This window comes from Hetaerina americana, unplaced genomic scaffold (assembly GCF_022747635.1).
Source record: "Hetaerina americana unplaced genomic scaffold, ioHetAmer1.1.p SCAF_97, whole genome shotgun sequence".
Lineage (NCBI taxonomy): Eukaryota > Metazoa > Arthropoda > Insecta > Odonata > Calopterygidae > Hetaerina > Hetaerina americana.
This window is the reverse complement of record NW_027287616.1, coordinates 604,784-618,914: the sequence shown is the minus strand read 5'-3', so window position 1 is coordinate 618,914 and position 14,131 is coordinate 604,784. Positions and strand designations below refer to the sequence as shown.

At 41.3% G+C, this 14,131-nt stretch overlaps 1 protein-coding gene across 1 annotated transcript in view; it reads left to right on the top strand.

Moving 5' to 3' along the window:
* Nucleotides 1-248: 248 nt before the first annotated feature.
* The window catches only part of LOC139699881 (extracellular serine/threonine protein CG31145), a 326,691-nt gene continuing 312,808 nt past the window's right edge, over nt 249-14,131 (top strand). Inside the window, exons 1-2 of the mRNA XM_071598307.1 lie at nt 249-265; nt 1,105-1,229. Of these exons, the coding sequence (XP_071454408.1) occupies nt 249-265; nt 1,105-1,229 (142 nt within the window). The remainder of the gene's footprint in view (nt 266-1,104; nt 1,230-14,131) is intronic.

Sequence of the window (14,131 nt, the reverse complement as noted above, 5' to 3'; positions counted from 1 at the left end):
GACGCGTTCTAGGCGCTCTCCTCCTGTCTCGTCCATCCCCGTGAATAGTCCTCCGAAGAGTGCATCCGCCGTTCCCTCATCGGCCGTGTGCCTCAGCGACTTCCTCTTAATGCACTCTCGCACCTTGCCAGAGAGTATTAGAGTTACGTATTGCAATGGGCATTGGGGAAAGAATTTTTCTGGAAAAAAATCTATTCAACACGCCAACGTTTTATTTAAATCCAATGCAGCTTGCTAACGCACGATGAATGGAAACATTTGAAAGGTTTGACAAATTTCATGTACCGATTTGACAAAATTAAAATTCGATTTTCCTCGTTCACTGCTGTTTTTTTTAGTCGACATTGACCTGTTTCATGGTGTACCTTCGATTGCCCTCTCCTTATGTGATATTCCATGGATGTAAAAACGCAAAAGATTACCTACGTTCTTTTACCAACGCTGTTAACATTTACATGTATTAATCTTGAATGATATATTTACGATCTTGTATCACGCGATTAGAAGGACTGTTTTACCTTCTCGGACTATTTGTTTTTCCCTTTCACTATTTACTTCGAAATATTATGTTAATATCCATTACTAAAAAAGAAAGAAAGACGCGTACTTTTCCACAGATTTTACGTACGAGTCTTTCTTTCTTTTTTAGTAATGGATATTAAATACTTCCACGAAGTGAAGCCTGAAACAATAGAATATATTATGTTAATGCTTACTTACTAGAGTTCTGTAGGTGATCCGATTTGTATTTATATCAAATGAATACGAAGAGGTTCCTACGATGGATTCCTTTGTCAGCTGTCACCTGATGAAACCATGCTTATTTTAAGAGCAATATTTTAAGCAACACCTTCAATAGTTGAATTACGAAACGGTAAAATCAGCGCTGGTTTCAAAGCCTTGATAATATTCTCATGCAAGACGTAGCAATTTTTGGACGGAGAGTGGCGCAGCCTATTTTTAGGCTACGGGCGACGTCAGAGAACTTCTCTTTTTACGGCTTATCGACGGGCGCTCCTTTTTTCCAGTGCTCTCAGGAGAATGCATCCGCAGAGAGCGAGCAAACCTCCAAATTCACCTCTACCTCATTTTTCTTCCTTTCAGCAAAAACTTCACCAACCTGGAGCGCTTCCAGTGGTCCATCTCGAGGCTGGAGCTCTACGGAGAAGACGACCCCATCGTGGAGAAACTCCTCAAGGATATGGCCACGCTGCCCATCTCCAAAGTCGGTGAGTCGCGCCCCTGCTTCGAGGATGCTGCTCGTCCACGCTCTCCCCTTGCACCCCGCGCCACTTACCCCTGTTCCCATCTACGCTGCCTCCTATTTTTTTAACCCCTTTAGCTGTTAGATTTCCGCCAAGTTTTTCTGCTAGATATTTATTCTTTATTACTCATTTCCTTCGCCGGTATATGAATAATGTGGCCGATGGAAACATCGTTAATTAGCTGATATTTTTACCAATTTGCTAAGTATTTTTGTCCGTATAAATTCAAGACCAGTGTGAGACGTTTTGCATCGGCTGGTGAGTTCGGCAAAGTTACTGCTGCATTAATTCCTGAAGTTTTCTTGTATTTGTAATCCAAGCAGTGAAAATTTATGCCACCGTGGATGTGAAAGAAGATGTACGTATTTCAATCTGAAATTGGGTGAGCGACTCGGTGGGCAAATCACTCATTTCCTGTTCACTCAACGGAACAATTGAGACGGATCGGAAGGAAAGGAAACGCTATAGTTATGGCATTAAGGAAGGGAGTGCTTCGGTGGAACTCGGAGAACGGAGAGAGGAGGTATCAGGGGAGGGTGGAATGTAATTGTTGCAGCATACTCATATGAATCGTGGAATAAGAGGAAATAGCGCATCAGCATTATTTCATGCGTAAATGCCTCTGGAGTCTATATGAAGAGGGCAACTATTTTCTAGCACACACGTAAAACCCACTTTTACTCTGCTCTATAATTTATTATTATATTTGATGTGAAACCGTTTAAAAAATGTAGAAAAGCGATCTTTCGGTTGTGATTTAAATACTGGATTCCATATAAACCCACGTGCACTGCCACTGTAATTATAATTTACTCTTTTTCATCATCATTTCCGGTATTTTAAAGTTTTATATAAACTTTCAATTAGAAATTACCAAATTGTTTGTATTTCCATGCTAATAATTACGGATTTATATAGATAAACTGAATTTAAGGTGAAATCTAATCATGCTTAATTATTCGAAATACCAGTTTCAAGCATCCCTCCCAAAAAGAAGACAGAGGGATGTCCACTTCAAAATGGTCGTTTTTGGATATTTTTCAGCCGTTGCTCACCCCGTTTATTCTTTCTTGACGGCAGAAAGTCCGGGATCTTATTCGCCACAAGATTCATCTGACGTATAACTTGAGTAAATTAGCTATGCGAATGTAATGGAGATAATCCTTGTTCACGTTTTGATATATTTTACGATGGTATTCGTTCGAAATCAACTCTCTTAAACATTTCCGACTTCCAAGATATCACGCTCTTTCACCCCCGAGCAACGCACTTTCCCGGATGGCCCTTCAACAGGACACTGGACTCTCTCCGAACGTCCCTCCATGATTTCTTGAAATTGAAATATTTTATCCTTCGTCGCCAATTCTATTTTTTCCACTCTGCAGAACTTCCAATGTAATCCTTTGTCAAGGTTTTTGGGTTCCTATCCGGAAATATTATATTTTCGCTAGGATATTTCATTCAGTCTGTTACATTTTTCATTCGGAAATAGGATTCCAAAGTGTATCCCCGCAAGTAAAAGACGTCTAGTCGCATTATTTTCTCCCCGTTTCGGCTGCGCTGAATGCCTCCCTCTTCACTCCGTTTCCTCTCTCCCTCCTCCGAGTCCCTCCTCCCCGGGACGGTTCCCTTGGCGCCGGGGCGCCGCTTCCCCCTCCTCCTCATGCCTTCGTTACCTTTGATGCGCTTGACGTTTCGCGAGATTCTTTTCAACGCCCGCCCCGCCCCCTTCCGTCGCGGGCTTATTGTGTGCCGCCGTCATTAATAAATGGCGCTCCGTTCGTCCTCTTCTCTCAGGAGACGTCGTCTCTCCTCTCACCCTCCTCACCCCCCGAATGCCCCTTATCTACTCCATGAGAAAAGAGGAGAAAACCTGAATTTCTCGTTGATTAAGGCGTGGCAGTCCCCCCGGGGGCCGAAATAAACACCGGACACAAATTACCGCGCGCGTGTGTATGTATGTGTCTCCATGCCGGAAATAATGACGCTGCTGCGGCGAGAATCCTTCATCCGAATTTAATTATGTCGAAATCGATCCCTGACACATTTTGGAGGCCTCTCCTTATGCAAGTTTCTCAATTGAGCAAATCGGCTCGAGTATATTGGGAGTGTACGTCCATTGCTCGTCCAGAACTCTGCATAGGGTGCGTGGTGCCTAGGAAAAAAAGTGAGGGATATAAGTCAACGGTTTGAAAAAAAGACTTTGATTGCGCTTAATGGCGAGGAATGAATTTAAAATACACTTGGGTTAATAATGAAAGGCGAAGTAAAATAATAGCAGTACTATCCGCGTCTATTTCTGCATTTCTTTAGCGAAATTCATTTTGCGAAAACATTAGGTTAATGCCTTGGTTTTTACAGCAAATTTGAAACTTAACAAAACGTGCTCTGTCGTTTGATGTGAAGTTTCTACAAGAAAATAATTCTACTTAGTACACTCAAAAAGCTTCTCCTTGTATTTAAAGAGTAACAAATAATACTTCGCTGTTTGAAGTGCTGTCAAAGTGTTTCCTTTGCTTGTGTGGTGATAATAATATTTCGGCATTCCGGGCGCAAGCTAAACAATAGACATGAAAAGGGAGGTCACTCCAAGAGGAGGCGTGGAACAACGCTAGACTGACTTCAATAGTAGCCATTCTATTGTCCTCGATCGTAGCGCTTGGAAATAATGATTTACTGTGTGAATCAGGAATTTGCTTGAGAAAAAAGGCGAGGCATTTAAGTTGGACGATACCTTAATTCTCTTGAGTATTTCTAAAAACTATATATTCAACAGCTTTAAATCGATTTATTTGGTTTTTGATTGTAAATGCATATCATCACGACTTATAATAATTAATTCCAATAATCATATTTACATTATCAAATGAACCATGTAATCCGCGAATACATTTGCATTAATTAATACATGTTGAATTAATCGTGCAATCGAAGAGCTAACGACATTAGCTTTAAGCATGGTTTTATGTTTTAAAATTTAAAAAAAATAAAATTGAGAGGCAAATAATTATCATCGACCCTAATGTACTTAATTATGCAGATCAATGCCGTATCACTGAAATTATTTTTCATGAAAGGCGAACAGGCGCGGTAACAGATAAAATATGGAAGATACAGGTATGAACCAATGCCACTCTTGTCTCAGAGAATACACGAAGATCGTGCTTATGCCATGAACTCCCTCCCTCCTCTTCAAAATTCATCATTCGTAGATGTTTCAATTGACCCTGCGAAAGCTCGTTTTCCCTGGGCTTTCACCGCCCGTCTCGCGGCCGGAGGGGCGGGAGGAGCGGGTTCCCCCGCGCGGCGATGCGGGGCACCTCGTTCAGCATTGAGGGGAGTGACATGCTGAGGCCTTCGTCCCGACGCATCGGGTCAAAATAAGTGCTTTGACCGCATGGCGCATCTCCTCACGTACATGTTAAGATATAAAATAAATCCTCGTGACCTATTTCAACCAAACGATGAATTAGTTCAGGCGTGGTTAAGCAGTGCCCACTAGTAGACACGGTATCTAGGCGTGTGAAGAAACAATGTTCTATTACTTGTAAGAATGATGGCACTTCTACGGAAACTTCAAGGAATAAATGTATCCAAAATTAAAACCAGTCGTTTGCCTGAAAAACTTTATTTCATCAGATATAATCTTATACTTCACTTAAATTAGTTATGTCCTCATCTACAAACTTAAAGGAAAAAGGTTAATATTGCATGCTCTGGACGGATAAGCGATTGTACGGAGAATGCGACAATTCGGTAAAAATTATTATAAGAAATATTTAGAATAATCAGGTTTTAAAGATCGCGAGATGAAGCGTAAATGATTGACACGAGAAGGTCGAGGATTTTAAATGAATGAAACTCCGTTTGCCCAGGATATTGCGTCAGTGAACCTCGGAAATGTTTCCATGCAAAGAGCAGTAGGTTATTCAATGGAAGGAGAATAATGACCCCAAAAATAGTTCCATTGGACGATCACTTCTGATCTCATAACAGAAAAGAAGCGATGATAAGTCTGAGAAAATAGGAAAGAGATCTGTATTTAACGGCCACTCTCCTACTCCTACCAGGTGAGCCATTTCAATAAAACAGGAACGACGCACAAAGTTATTTGACCAAATATTAATTCTGTGTAGAAGTGTTAGAAGTTAAATTTTTAAAATGCTAAATGACAGTCTAAATGCATTTTGAATTGGAAGATGTGGCATAAATTCAGAAATAAAAGAGTTTGATATAATTAGCTGATCTTGATTGAATGTATTAATTTAAGAATATTCAATGGAGCAGAAATACTTGTATGTATATCTAAGTAATGTGCCCGTATCTATGTATGTGTAGTATATAGCCTATCTATCTAACCTATGTATCTATCTGTATAGCCTAAGACATAATTATGATATAGGGGTATGAATGGTAGTCAAATAATGGCTTCTCGGGATAGGAAATGGAGTGATCACTCCTGGGGGGGCGCCCTTTGCAGATTAACATGCTCGGCCCCACCCAATCGCCCAAAGCATAAAACGACGTTTTCTCTTTTTATAACTAGTCGGTAGGGGTTAAAACATTTTTAAGAGAAAGGTCAACTCTGGAGTGGATAATTCGAACTCCATTCAAATTTTCACAATACATATCGCATCGAAAAACCATCGAAAGTACCATTTTTTACCTGAATTAATGCGTTTTATAACATATTGTGAGTGTCCTTTCTTTGTGTCTCTATATTCTACAAATCTACATCCGTGTTTATATATATATATATATATATATATATATATATATATATATATATATATATATATATATATATATATATACTATTACTATATATATATATACTATTACTATATATATATATACTATTACTATATATATATATACTATTACTATACATATACCTAGATAGAAAATAGATCAAGATGACGAAAATTAAGTACCAAGGCACCAGAAACATATTTTGACAGCATGGATACAGTCTGTACATCAATAATTGAGAAAATGTATTAAATTCTGACTTTCAGTTTTAAACCACATGGTCGTCGCCTCCAAAGCGGGCGGGCATATCAAGACGCCGGCGGGCGAGATTGGAATTCGTGAGCAAGAAGTACGGGCACTGCGTTTTTCTTAATTGCAATGAAAGATAAGAATTGATATATTTAAATCAATGTGTGACATAATATCAATTAGGGTGTTCTCAATGAGCATAACTGGTCAATGGCAAACTATCTATGCATTACATTATATAAAACAAACATAATTATTCCCTTTGCCCATAACAAGGGATTGTAGGGTCATAACTAGGGCTGGGGGATGCGGTGTTTAGTGGAAGTGTCTTTTGGTTTCTATTGTCCCCCCTCATTCTTCGAGGTGGGGTTGAAAAGAACAGGTGGAGGGGTTGTTGGTGTGACCGAAGGAAGTTATAGAGTGGCGCGGATGGGACCAAGGGGGTACGTGGGGAGGGATGGAGGCCACGGGGGTGGATTCTGGTGGGAATGGGAGGGAGCGGAGGGTGAATAATGGCGGCGTGTAAAACACACCAAAGGTATGCGGCGGAAGAGGGGGTGAAGGGGGATGGTTCCTCCACCCCCCTTTCGTGGGCGGGCGGAGGGGGTGCAGAGGAGGGAGGCTGCAGGTGGCGCCGGGGGTGTGATGCGAGTTATTATGGTGTCGGCGGGAAAAGGACGTCTTTTCCGTCCCCCACCCCCTCCTGCCACCCCCCTTTCGTATCTCCGCCTGGGAGCTGAGCGGGAGGGAAAATCTCGGATATACGTACATACACACACACACATATATATGTGTGTGTGTATATATATATATATATATATATATATATATATATATATATATATATATATATATATATGTAAAATGCTGAAAAATTGCCCTCTCTCCTTATGGCCACGCCAACGGCATCACTCCCCCCATTTCCCCTCTCCTCCTTTACACATCTCCTCTTGGTGGTGGAAAAAGCCATGTCATCGAAACTGCTGCATCAATAATGATCCTCCTCTTCCCAAGAGACCTAATTTTGGGTGAGTTCTAAATTTTAGAATATTTCAGCCGTAAGACTGGAAACAAAGAGGCACTGGTGAAAAGACTGTTGCTAGGCAGTATTGTGCGCTGGCGTGGCGCCGGATGCGATTGGCATGGTTATTTTATTATCATTGGTCGGCGTAATCAAACTTTGTTTAGTTTTCATTGATTTCTATCCCATGCCTAACGCACCGGCTTTCCAATGCACCTGCGCAGTAGAAATGCCTGAGCTACGAGGATATTGAGAGATGAAAGAGAATCAAACGAATAAAATGCATATATACTTACATGAAAAGGAAATCATCGAGCAAATCACAAGTGCAATAGAGTTTTCCTGCCCTTAAATGTAACCACGAATCATTTTACGTCGTAGTCGAAGATCCATGGCTCAACTCCAGGTCAAGGAAACTAATTTTTCACTTATGATTTGTTCGATTCCGCCTCACCAAACACTCCTCTGATCGTCTTTTACATGTGTTCCTATTCCTTTTCCTTTTAACTATTGCCATGTGGATTCATAAAAGTTTACCATTTGTCGGTTTTTCGTGTTTGAATATGTATATGGGTGTGTGTGTGTAAAACATGTTTGTGTATACACACACATATATGTACATGTGTGTGTGCGTGTGTGTTAATGCATATTTATGTTACTTCAAGGAGAGCTCCGTCTGGCCGATATTACACATAATTCACGTTTACACATTTCACTTTGATGGGAAAACTTGTTGGCTTTTGCTACACTTCGCCGCTTTTATAATGGGGTCGGGATAACGGTTGAGTCAGCATAGGCGCTGGCAGGAAGGGAAGATGGAGAGTTTCTCAGAAGGAGAGAATGAGCAGGAGGAGGGATAACATTGTGGCAATGGGAGCGGTGCGGGATGTCACTCCGAATTCGGTGATTTGTAGTTTATCAATCCACCTTATTCGTTTCCCTATAAATACTTCTCGGGAAAATTTACTACAACCTTGACATGGAAACAAAACTTGTGCGGATGGAGTACTGAACGTAGAGCGGAGAGCCAGCGAGGGGTGACAATAATGTCGAACCAAAATGAAGGAGAAAGCGTCTTGAACAAAGAGTAAGCATATTCAAGATGCATTTATATGTATTCAAGATAGAATGTAGCATTCTTAGTTTAAGTGAAACTTGAACGGGCGTAATTGTTCATTGCCCAGGCCTACATGTTATCCAGCAATTTTAGAGAGGAACAATTGGATGGAGCATACGGTCAGGTATAATTGCGGGCGCTCTTGAAATAAAGATTTGATGAAGATGGGAGTGTTTGGAGGCTGACGATAGGCGAAGGAACTGATGGCGGTGAGGTGGTTGCCCCCGGTCTACCCACTGAACTACCGCGACCCACATGTATAAATTCGGGTTTATTCTCTTGAGTCAAGCACCTTCTGTTATACAACATTTTGTTTTATTATCAGGCGCAAGAACAAATAAATTGGATGGTTTACCAACACGTAAACATGCCACATATAATTGACCATGAGAAAAACATGGGTTTTCTAGATTCAGACCACAAACACTCAACGAATGGCCCTGCGATTTTTTTGATCGTCATCGCGAATGCAACACGAATTGGGAACTGAATTCGTTTAAACTCAAAGAGCATACTGGTTGGGATCATGGGAATCCTCGAAGTGAGAACTTTCTCATCTTTGAATTTTCCTTTGAGTATATTCACGTGACTCACATTGATCATCAGTTTTTTTTATCACCAAACACGTTCCATTGCATAGTTTTGGTTGGTTTAGGTTTCGCAGCATTATGACCAACGAACCAACCTTAAGGTGTAAATTGTGCAGTGGTAAGCCAGGCATATCCAAGGACATCAAAAATTCAGATGGATAGTTGGTGACTTCGTCTTCGTTACACAGTCAATAGATTTGAATGAATACAGAGTACCAACGATCTGATTCTGAATTACGAAGTTCAAGTCATCGACGTCTTTGTTCCTAGCCACCAAAATCGCTCGCTCACTCAACCATTTGTGACTTTTGTAGTTGTCAATGATGTTTGGGAACACTTAGTTGATGATCTCATCTTTCGCTGAAACTAAATTGCAAATATTCCGAGGGAATGAAATCAATCCTCTCGTTTCGTCGACAGGAACACGGCCTTTACCGATAGTCAACAATTGCTTGGAGAAATCTTCAGCAAACGCAACTGGCGAGTGTTTGTTGTCAGTTGAAGTTTCTTCACATAGCGCCACAGATTTGATGATTTGAGGCTAGCGTTTATTTAATCGGCAGCAGTTGATCTTGGGATGACTGGCAGTGTTGGGCGGAAATCGCCAGACAGTGAAATCATTGCGCCAACAAAGCATCTCGAGTCATTGTGCAGATCATTCAAAGTCCGGTCAAGTGCTTCCAATGCCATCGCGCATTCGTCCCAGATGCTACTAAATTTTGGCCATAGCGGACTGTTTCGAAATGCCACTTGTTCAGAATTTTGAAGGTTCAACACCACCTTGCACGCCGAATTAGCCGCACGGCATCCTCCCAACAATGTGGCCGCTATGCCAGAAGAAGCAACTGCTACCGCAATGTCCGATCTCGCTCGAACAGTGTTCAAAAGCAAAGATATGAGGACTATCTTCCAGGATCCACCAAGAGCATCCAGGAAAAATAAGCCCATCATAAAAACAAGCCCATCATCAATTGCCTTCATTAATGTATCATATACTTCCTTCTGTTGGGGGTTCAGCAGGGGTACATTCGTTTGAACTGATTGGTCTAATTCACGTCGATCATATTCACGTTCACGTTCCAATTCTCGATTGAACGCGTCGTTCATTCCACGATCTGGCGCCGGCATTCTTAACTTCACTAATAAACTGCCGCATATTAAGTAACACATGTCTTCAATCAGCAGCAAAGCCTACATATGCATCTCCTCATTTACCTCAGTATCGAGATTTTTTGAACTTACTCGAATTTGATGTAAAATGTATTCTGACATATTATCCTTGTATTTGTTCCACGGGTTACGTGGATTGGATGGGAAACATGTCGAAAGGATAATAGCAAATAAAGCGTGTATCCGGCTTGGAGATGCAGAAATATTTGCTTCAGCCATTTTCAACTTGTTAACAGACAACATACATGAGAGTTGCATTGCTGAACGATTCATCCGCTGAAGATTTCTCCAAGCAATTGTTCACTATCGGTAATGACTGTGTTCCTGTCGACGAATCGAGCGGATTGATTTCATTTCCTCGGAATAACATTACTTCGGTCCATTATAGCTTCTCCATATGCCACAGTTAACATTCATAATGCGTCCGCGCACTTAATTGCGTTTTTCGAACAAAATTTGATTCAGATTCTTTGATCCATTTTTTGCAACAGGCAAAAATCGAAGACAAACGAAAACACGTCGAAGCATAACAGCTCTCAACAATTACCTGAACATTCAAAATGGCCGAACTTTTCGGCATAAGTGAGAGACAGACATAAGTACCAACATTACGTCACAAAAAGTCGAAAATCAAACATACATAACCCGCGAAAATTCAAAATTCGCGATACTTTTTGAACAGACCTCGTATTCACACACACACATAGGGTGCGATTCCTTTTTTATTGGGGTTTTGCTTTATAAAAAAGGAAGTTATGTTGCTGAACCCTGCATTTATTTAAATTCACGCATAAAACGAGGGAGCTAGAGAGTGTTAGCCAACAAAAATATAGAAACACGCCATGTTTTCAACGTTATCACCAGAGCGAATAGCACCCGTGAATGCACTCAATTTTCTTGGCAGGTATGTCGTGCGGATTTCAGTGCTGTCGGGCGTCGAAGTGATTTTTCTTCTCATTGCAGGATCACAAGCAGGGACTATCCATGCGAAGACAGGAAGCTCATTTCCTATCATTTACTTTTACCGTTCTCTTCCTTTCTTCTGTAATATCGAATATGAAGCCGTCCAATCCTTTGAACCAAAGCCAACCTTTCTCTTCTCTTACTTCCCGTCCTCCCTACCACACACACCCTCCCCCTTCCTATTACATTCTCACACATCCTTCCGTGCATAAATTTAAATTATACGACAATTGATATAATTTTGTACTGAAAGATTTTGAAATCGGTCGCATTTTATATCACATCTCTTGGCAATTCGGTCATTATTACTTTGATTACCCATCACATCGCGCTTTGAACGACGCAATCCGTGAATCACTCTCTTTTACCAAGACTGATAATTTATAGTCATAAGGATTCAGAGAGTACATGCATCTCAGGATAATAATGTAAATAAATAAATAAATAAATATATATATATATATATATATATATATATATAATGTGCATATATATATACATACGTATATGTATATCGTATCCCGAAATGTAGTTAACCTTCATTTTGGGAAGGTATGATGCTTGAGGAATAGTAATCCTCTCACACAAATTACGTGAAAAGAAGTAAAATAAATCCAACATTTTTTTATCTGCACGTCCGCAATTAAATTATGCAATCTCCCCCCCCCCCCACGTTGTCTCCAACTCATACTTTCCTTCCGTTTGCCTTGTGCTCTGAAATTTCCAAAATTATAGCCTCTCGGTCGAACTTCAGTTAATCAAAATATTCGCCAACAGTGAAAAAAATTGCATACGTAGTTTCATTAATCGTTCATTATGTTTCATATATTTTAAGACCTCTCATTATGTCTTCCTACATCCTCCATTGCTTTCCTTCTTATCCCATTTTCAAAATTAGTTTATTTTCAGGACGTTTTTTGAAACGCAGAGTATTCTTTTTCCATTCCACCTTTCCAAGTCCTCTGGGTATTAAATTGCATACTAACTCAGCCGACATGGTAATAGATATTTTAACTCTTTCGTATTTAGTCAAAATCTTAGCGACTCTCACTTTCCGTGGTCGCTTTAACTTGGCCGTCGCGCTCCCCGCAAACCCTCGCCCCACTCTTTCTCCGACGCAACATTTCGATGGACCGCCAGCACCCAACGCCACCCCCGACCATTTCCCTCTCGCATTCCTATATCCGGGGAATGCCGACCTGCGGCGGCCTGGCGCTGTCGTTTCGGGCCACCGTCATGTCGTGAACGCCGGGCGTTGAAAGAAATCGGTGGAGTGGGCTAAGTGACGGCTTTTGACTGGGGAAGGGTTGTTTTTAGGGTTGAAGAGGTGAGACGGAGGGAAGCGAGAAGAGAGTATATGTTTGAAGTTAACGAATGGAAATGGATCGATGTATATATATACCTACATATAAAACCATAAACACAGTAATCAACCCGAAGGTCGGTTTGGAAGGTGATGGTAGAGTTCACCCAGTACTAAGCCCGACGTGTGAGTTCCCAGTACTAAGGCGTGTGAATATTCACACATCAGGGTAGGGGGGCCAGTTCCTTCCCCTGTGCCGGTTATGGTTCCCCAAGAAGATCTGGTACCCGTAAAATCACAAAGCTTAAGTAGAGCTGAAGGTGCACAGAGTGCCTTGCCTGGGAATCGAACCCGGACCACTCTGGTCGGCAGTCCAATGCTCTACCCCCAGGATTACAGTGACCCACTATATATATATATATATATATATATATATATATATATATATATATATATATACATATATATATATGTATATATATATACCACTTTTTGAAAGTCTAACGGACGTGAATAATAATGTATAACACTTAGCACTAGTGGACACAGACAAAAAGACAGAAACGTACAAAAAAGAGACTCACTATTTTTCAAATTTTCGGTGGTCGTGACCATCTTTATCAAGGAAGAGAGGGACAGAACTGTCCCTCTCTTCCTTGATAAAGGAAGCCGAAAATTCGAAAAATAGTGAGTCTCTTTTTTGTATGTTTCTGTGTTTTTGCCTGTGTCCACTAGTGCTAGGTGTAATGCCCTTTTCCTTATATCTGTTTCTGTATATATGAGTATATATATATATATATATATATCCCTCCCCGGACTACAACCTTGACGTGGTGGAAGGGCTTGTGCGTTCCGATGACCCCTAGAGCTGTACTGGCGGGAGTAATAAAAATTGCTCCTGGTAGGGTCACCCATGCCAGATAGGTCGAAGGTTAGGAGCCAGACGAAAGGTAGTCCACGCAGCGTCTGTTCCTCAGTGAGGCGGCTGCAATGGCGTCTGACCCCAGTGGGGCGGCCAGTAAGTGATGGTGTCACGTTAAAAACACTATTGAGGAAGGCAACGGGAAACCACCTCAATTATCATTCCCAAGAACAATGTGATGGACAATACAGATATTTTGAGTCCTGGCAACCACGGGGCTCGGCCCAATCGGCCGTGTGTCGTGCCCGGCAGCGGGGGAGGCAAGGCTTCCGCGGTCGTCATCCCACGAAACCCTTGCAAGGGAAAACCAGCAGCAGCAGGACAGAAGACGCAGGAGAAGAAGACCAAATTAGTTAGAATAGGAACGTGGAATGTTAGGACAATGATGAGGACGGGGAAATTGGAGAATGTTAAGCGAGAGATGGAAAGGGGAAATATAGATATTTTAGGTCTATGCGAGGTGAGATGGAAAGATAGCGGGGATTACTGGAGTGATAAGTATAGAATAATATACAGCGGTGGGGACGAGAGCCAACGAGGGGTCGCCATAGTATTAAATGAAGAGGTAGGAAGAAGCGTAGTCAACATAGAGCAGGTAACGGATAGAATACTACTAGTGGAGATAAAAGCAGAACCGACGAACTTAGTTATTATCCAGGTATACATGCCACCGAGCAACCATAAGGAAGAAGAGGTCGATAGGATATACGATCAGTTAGAGGACATGATTGCATGTGTTCCTGCAGGGAAACATTTGATAGTGATGGGGGATTGGAATG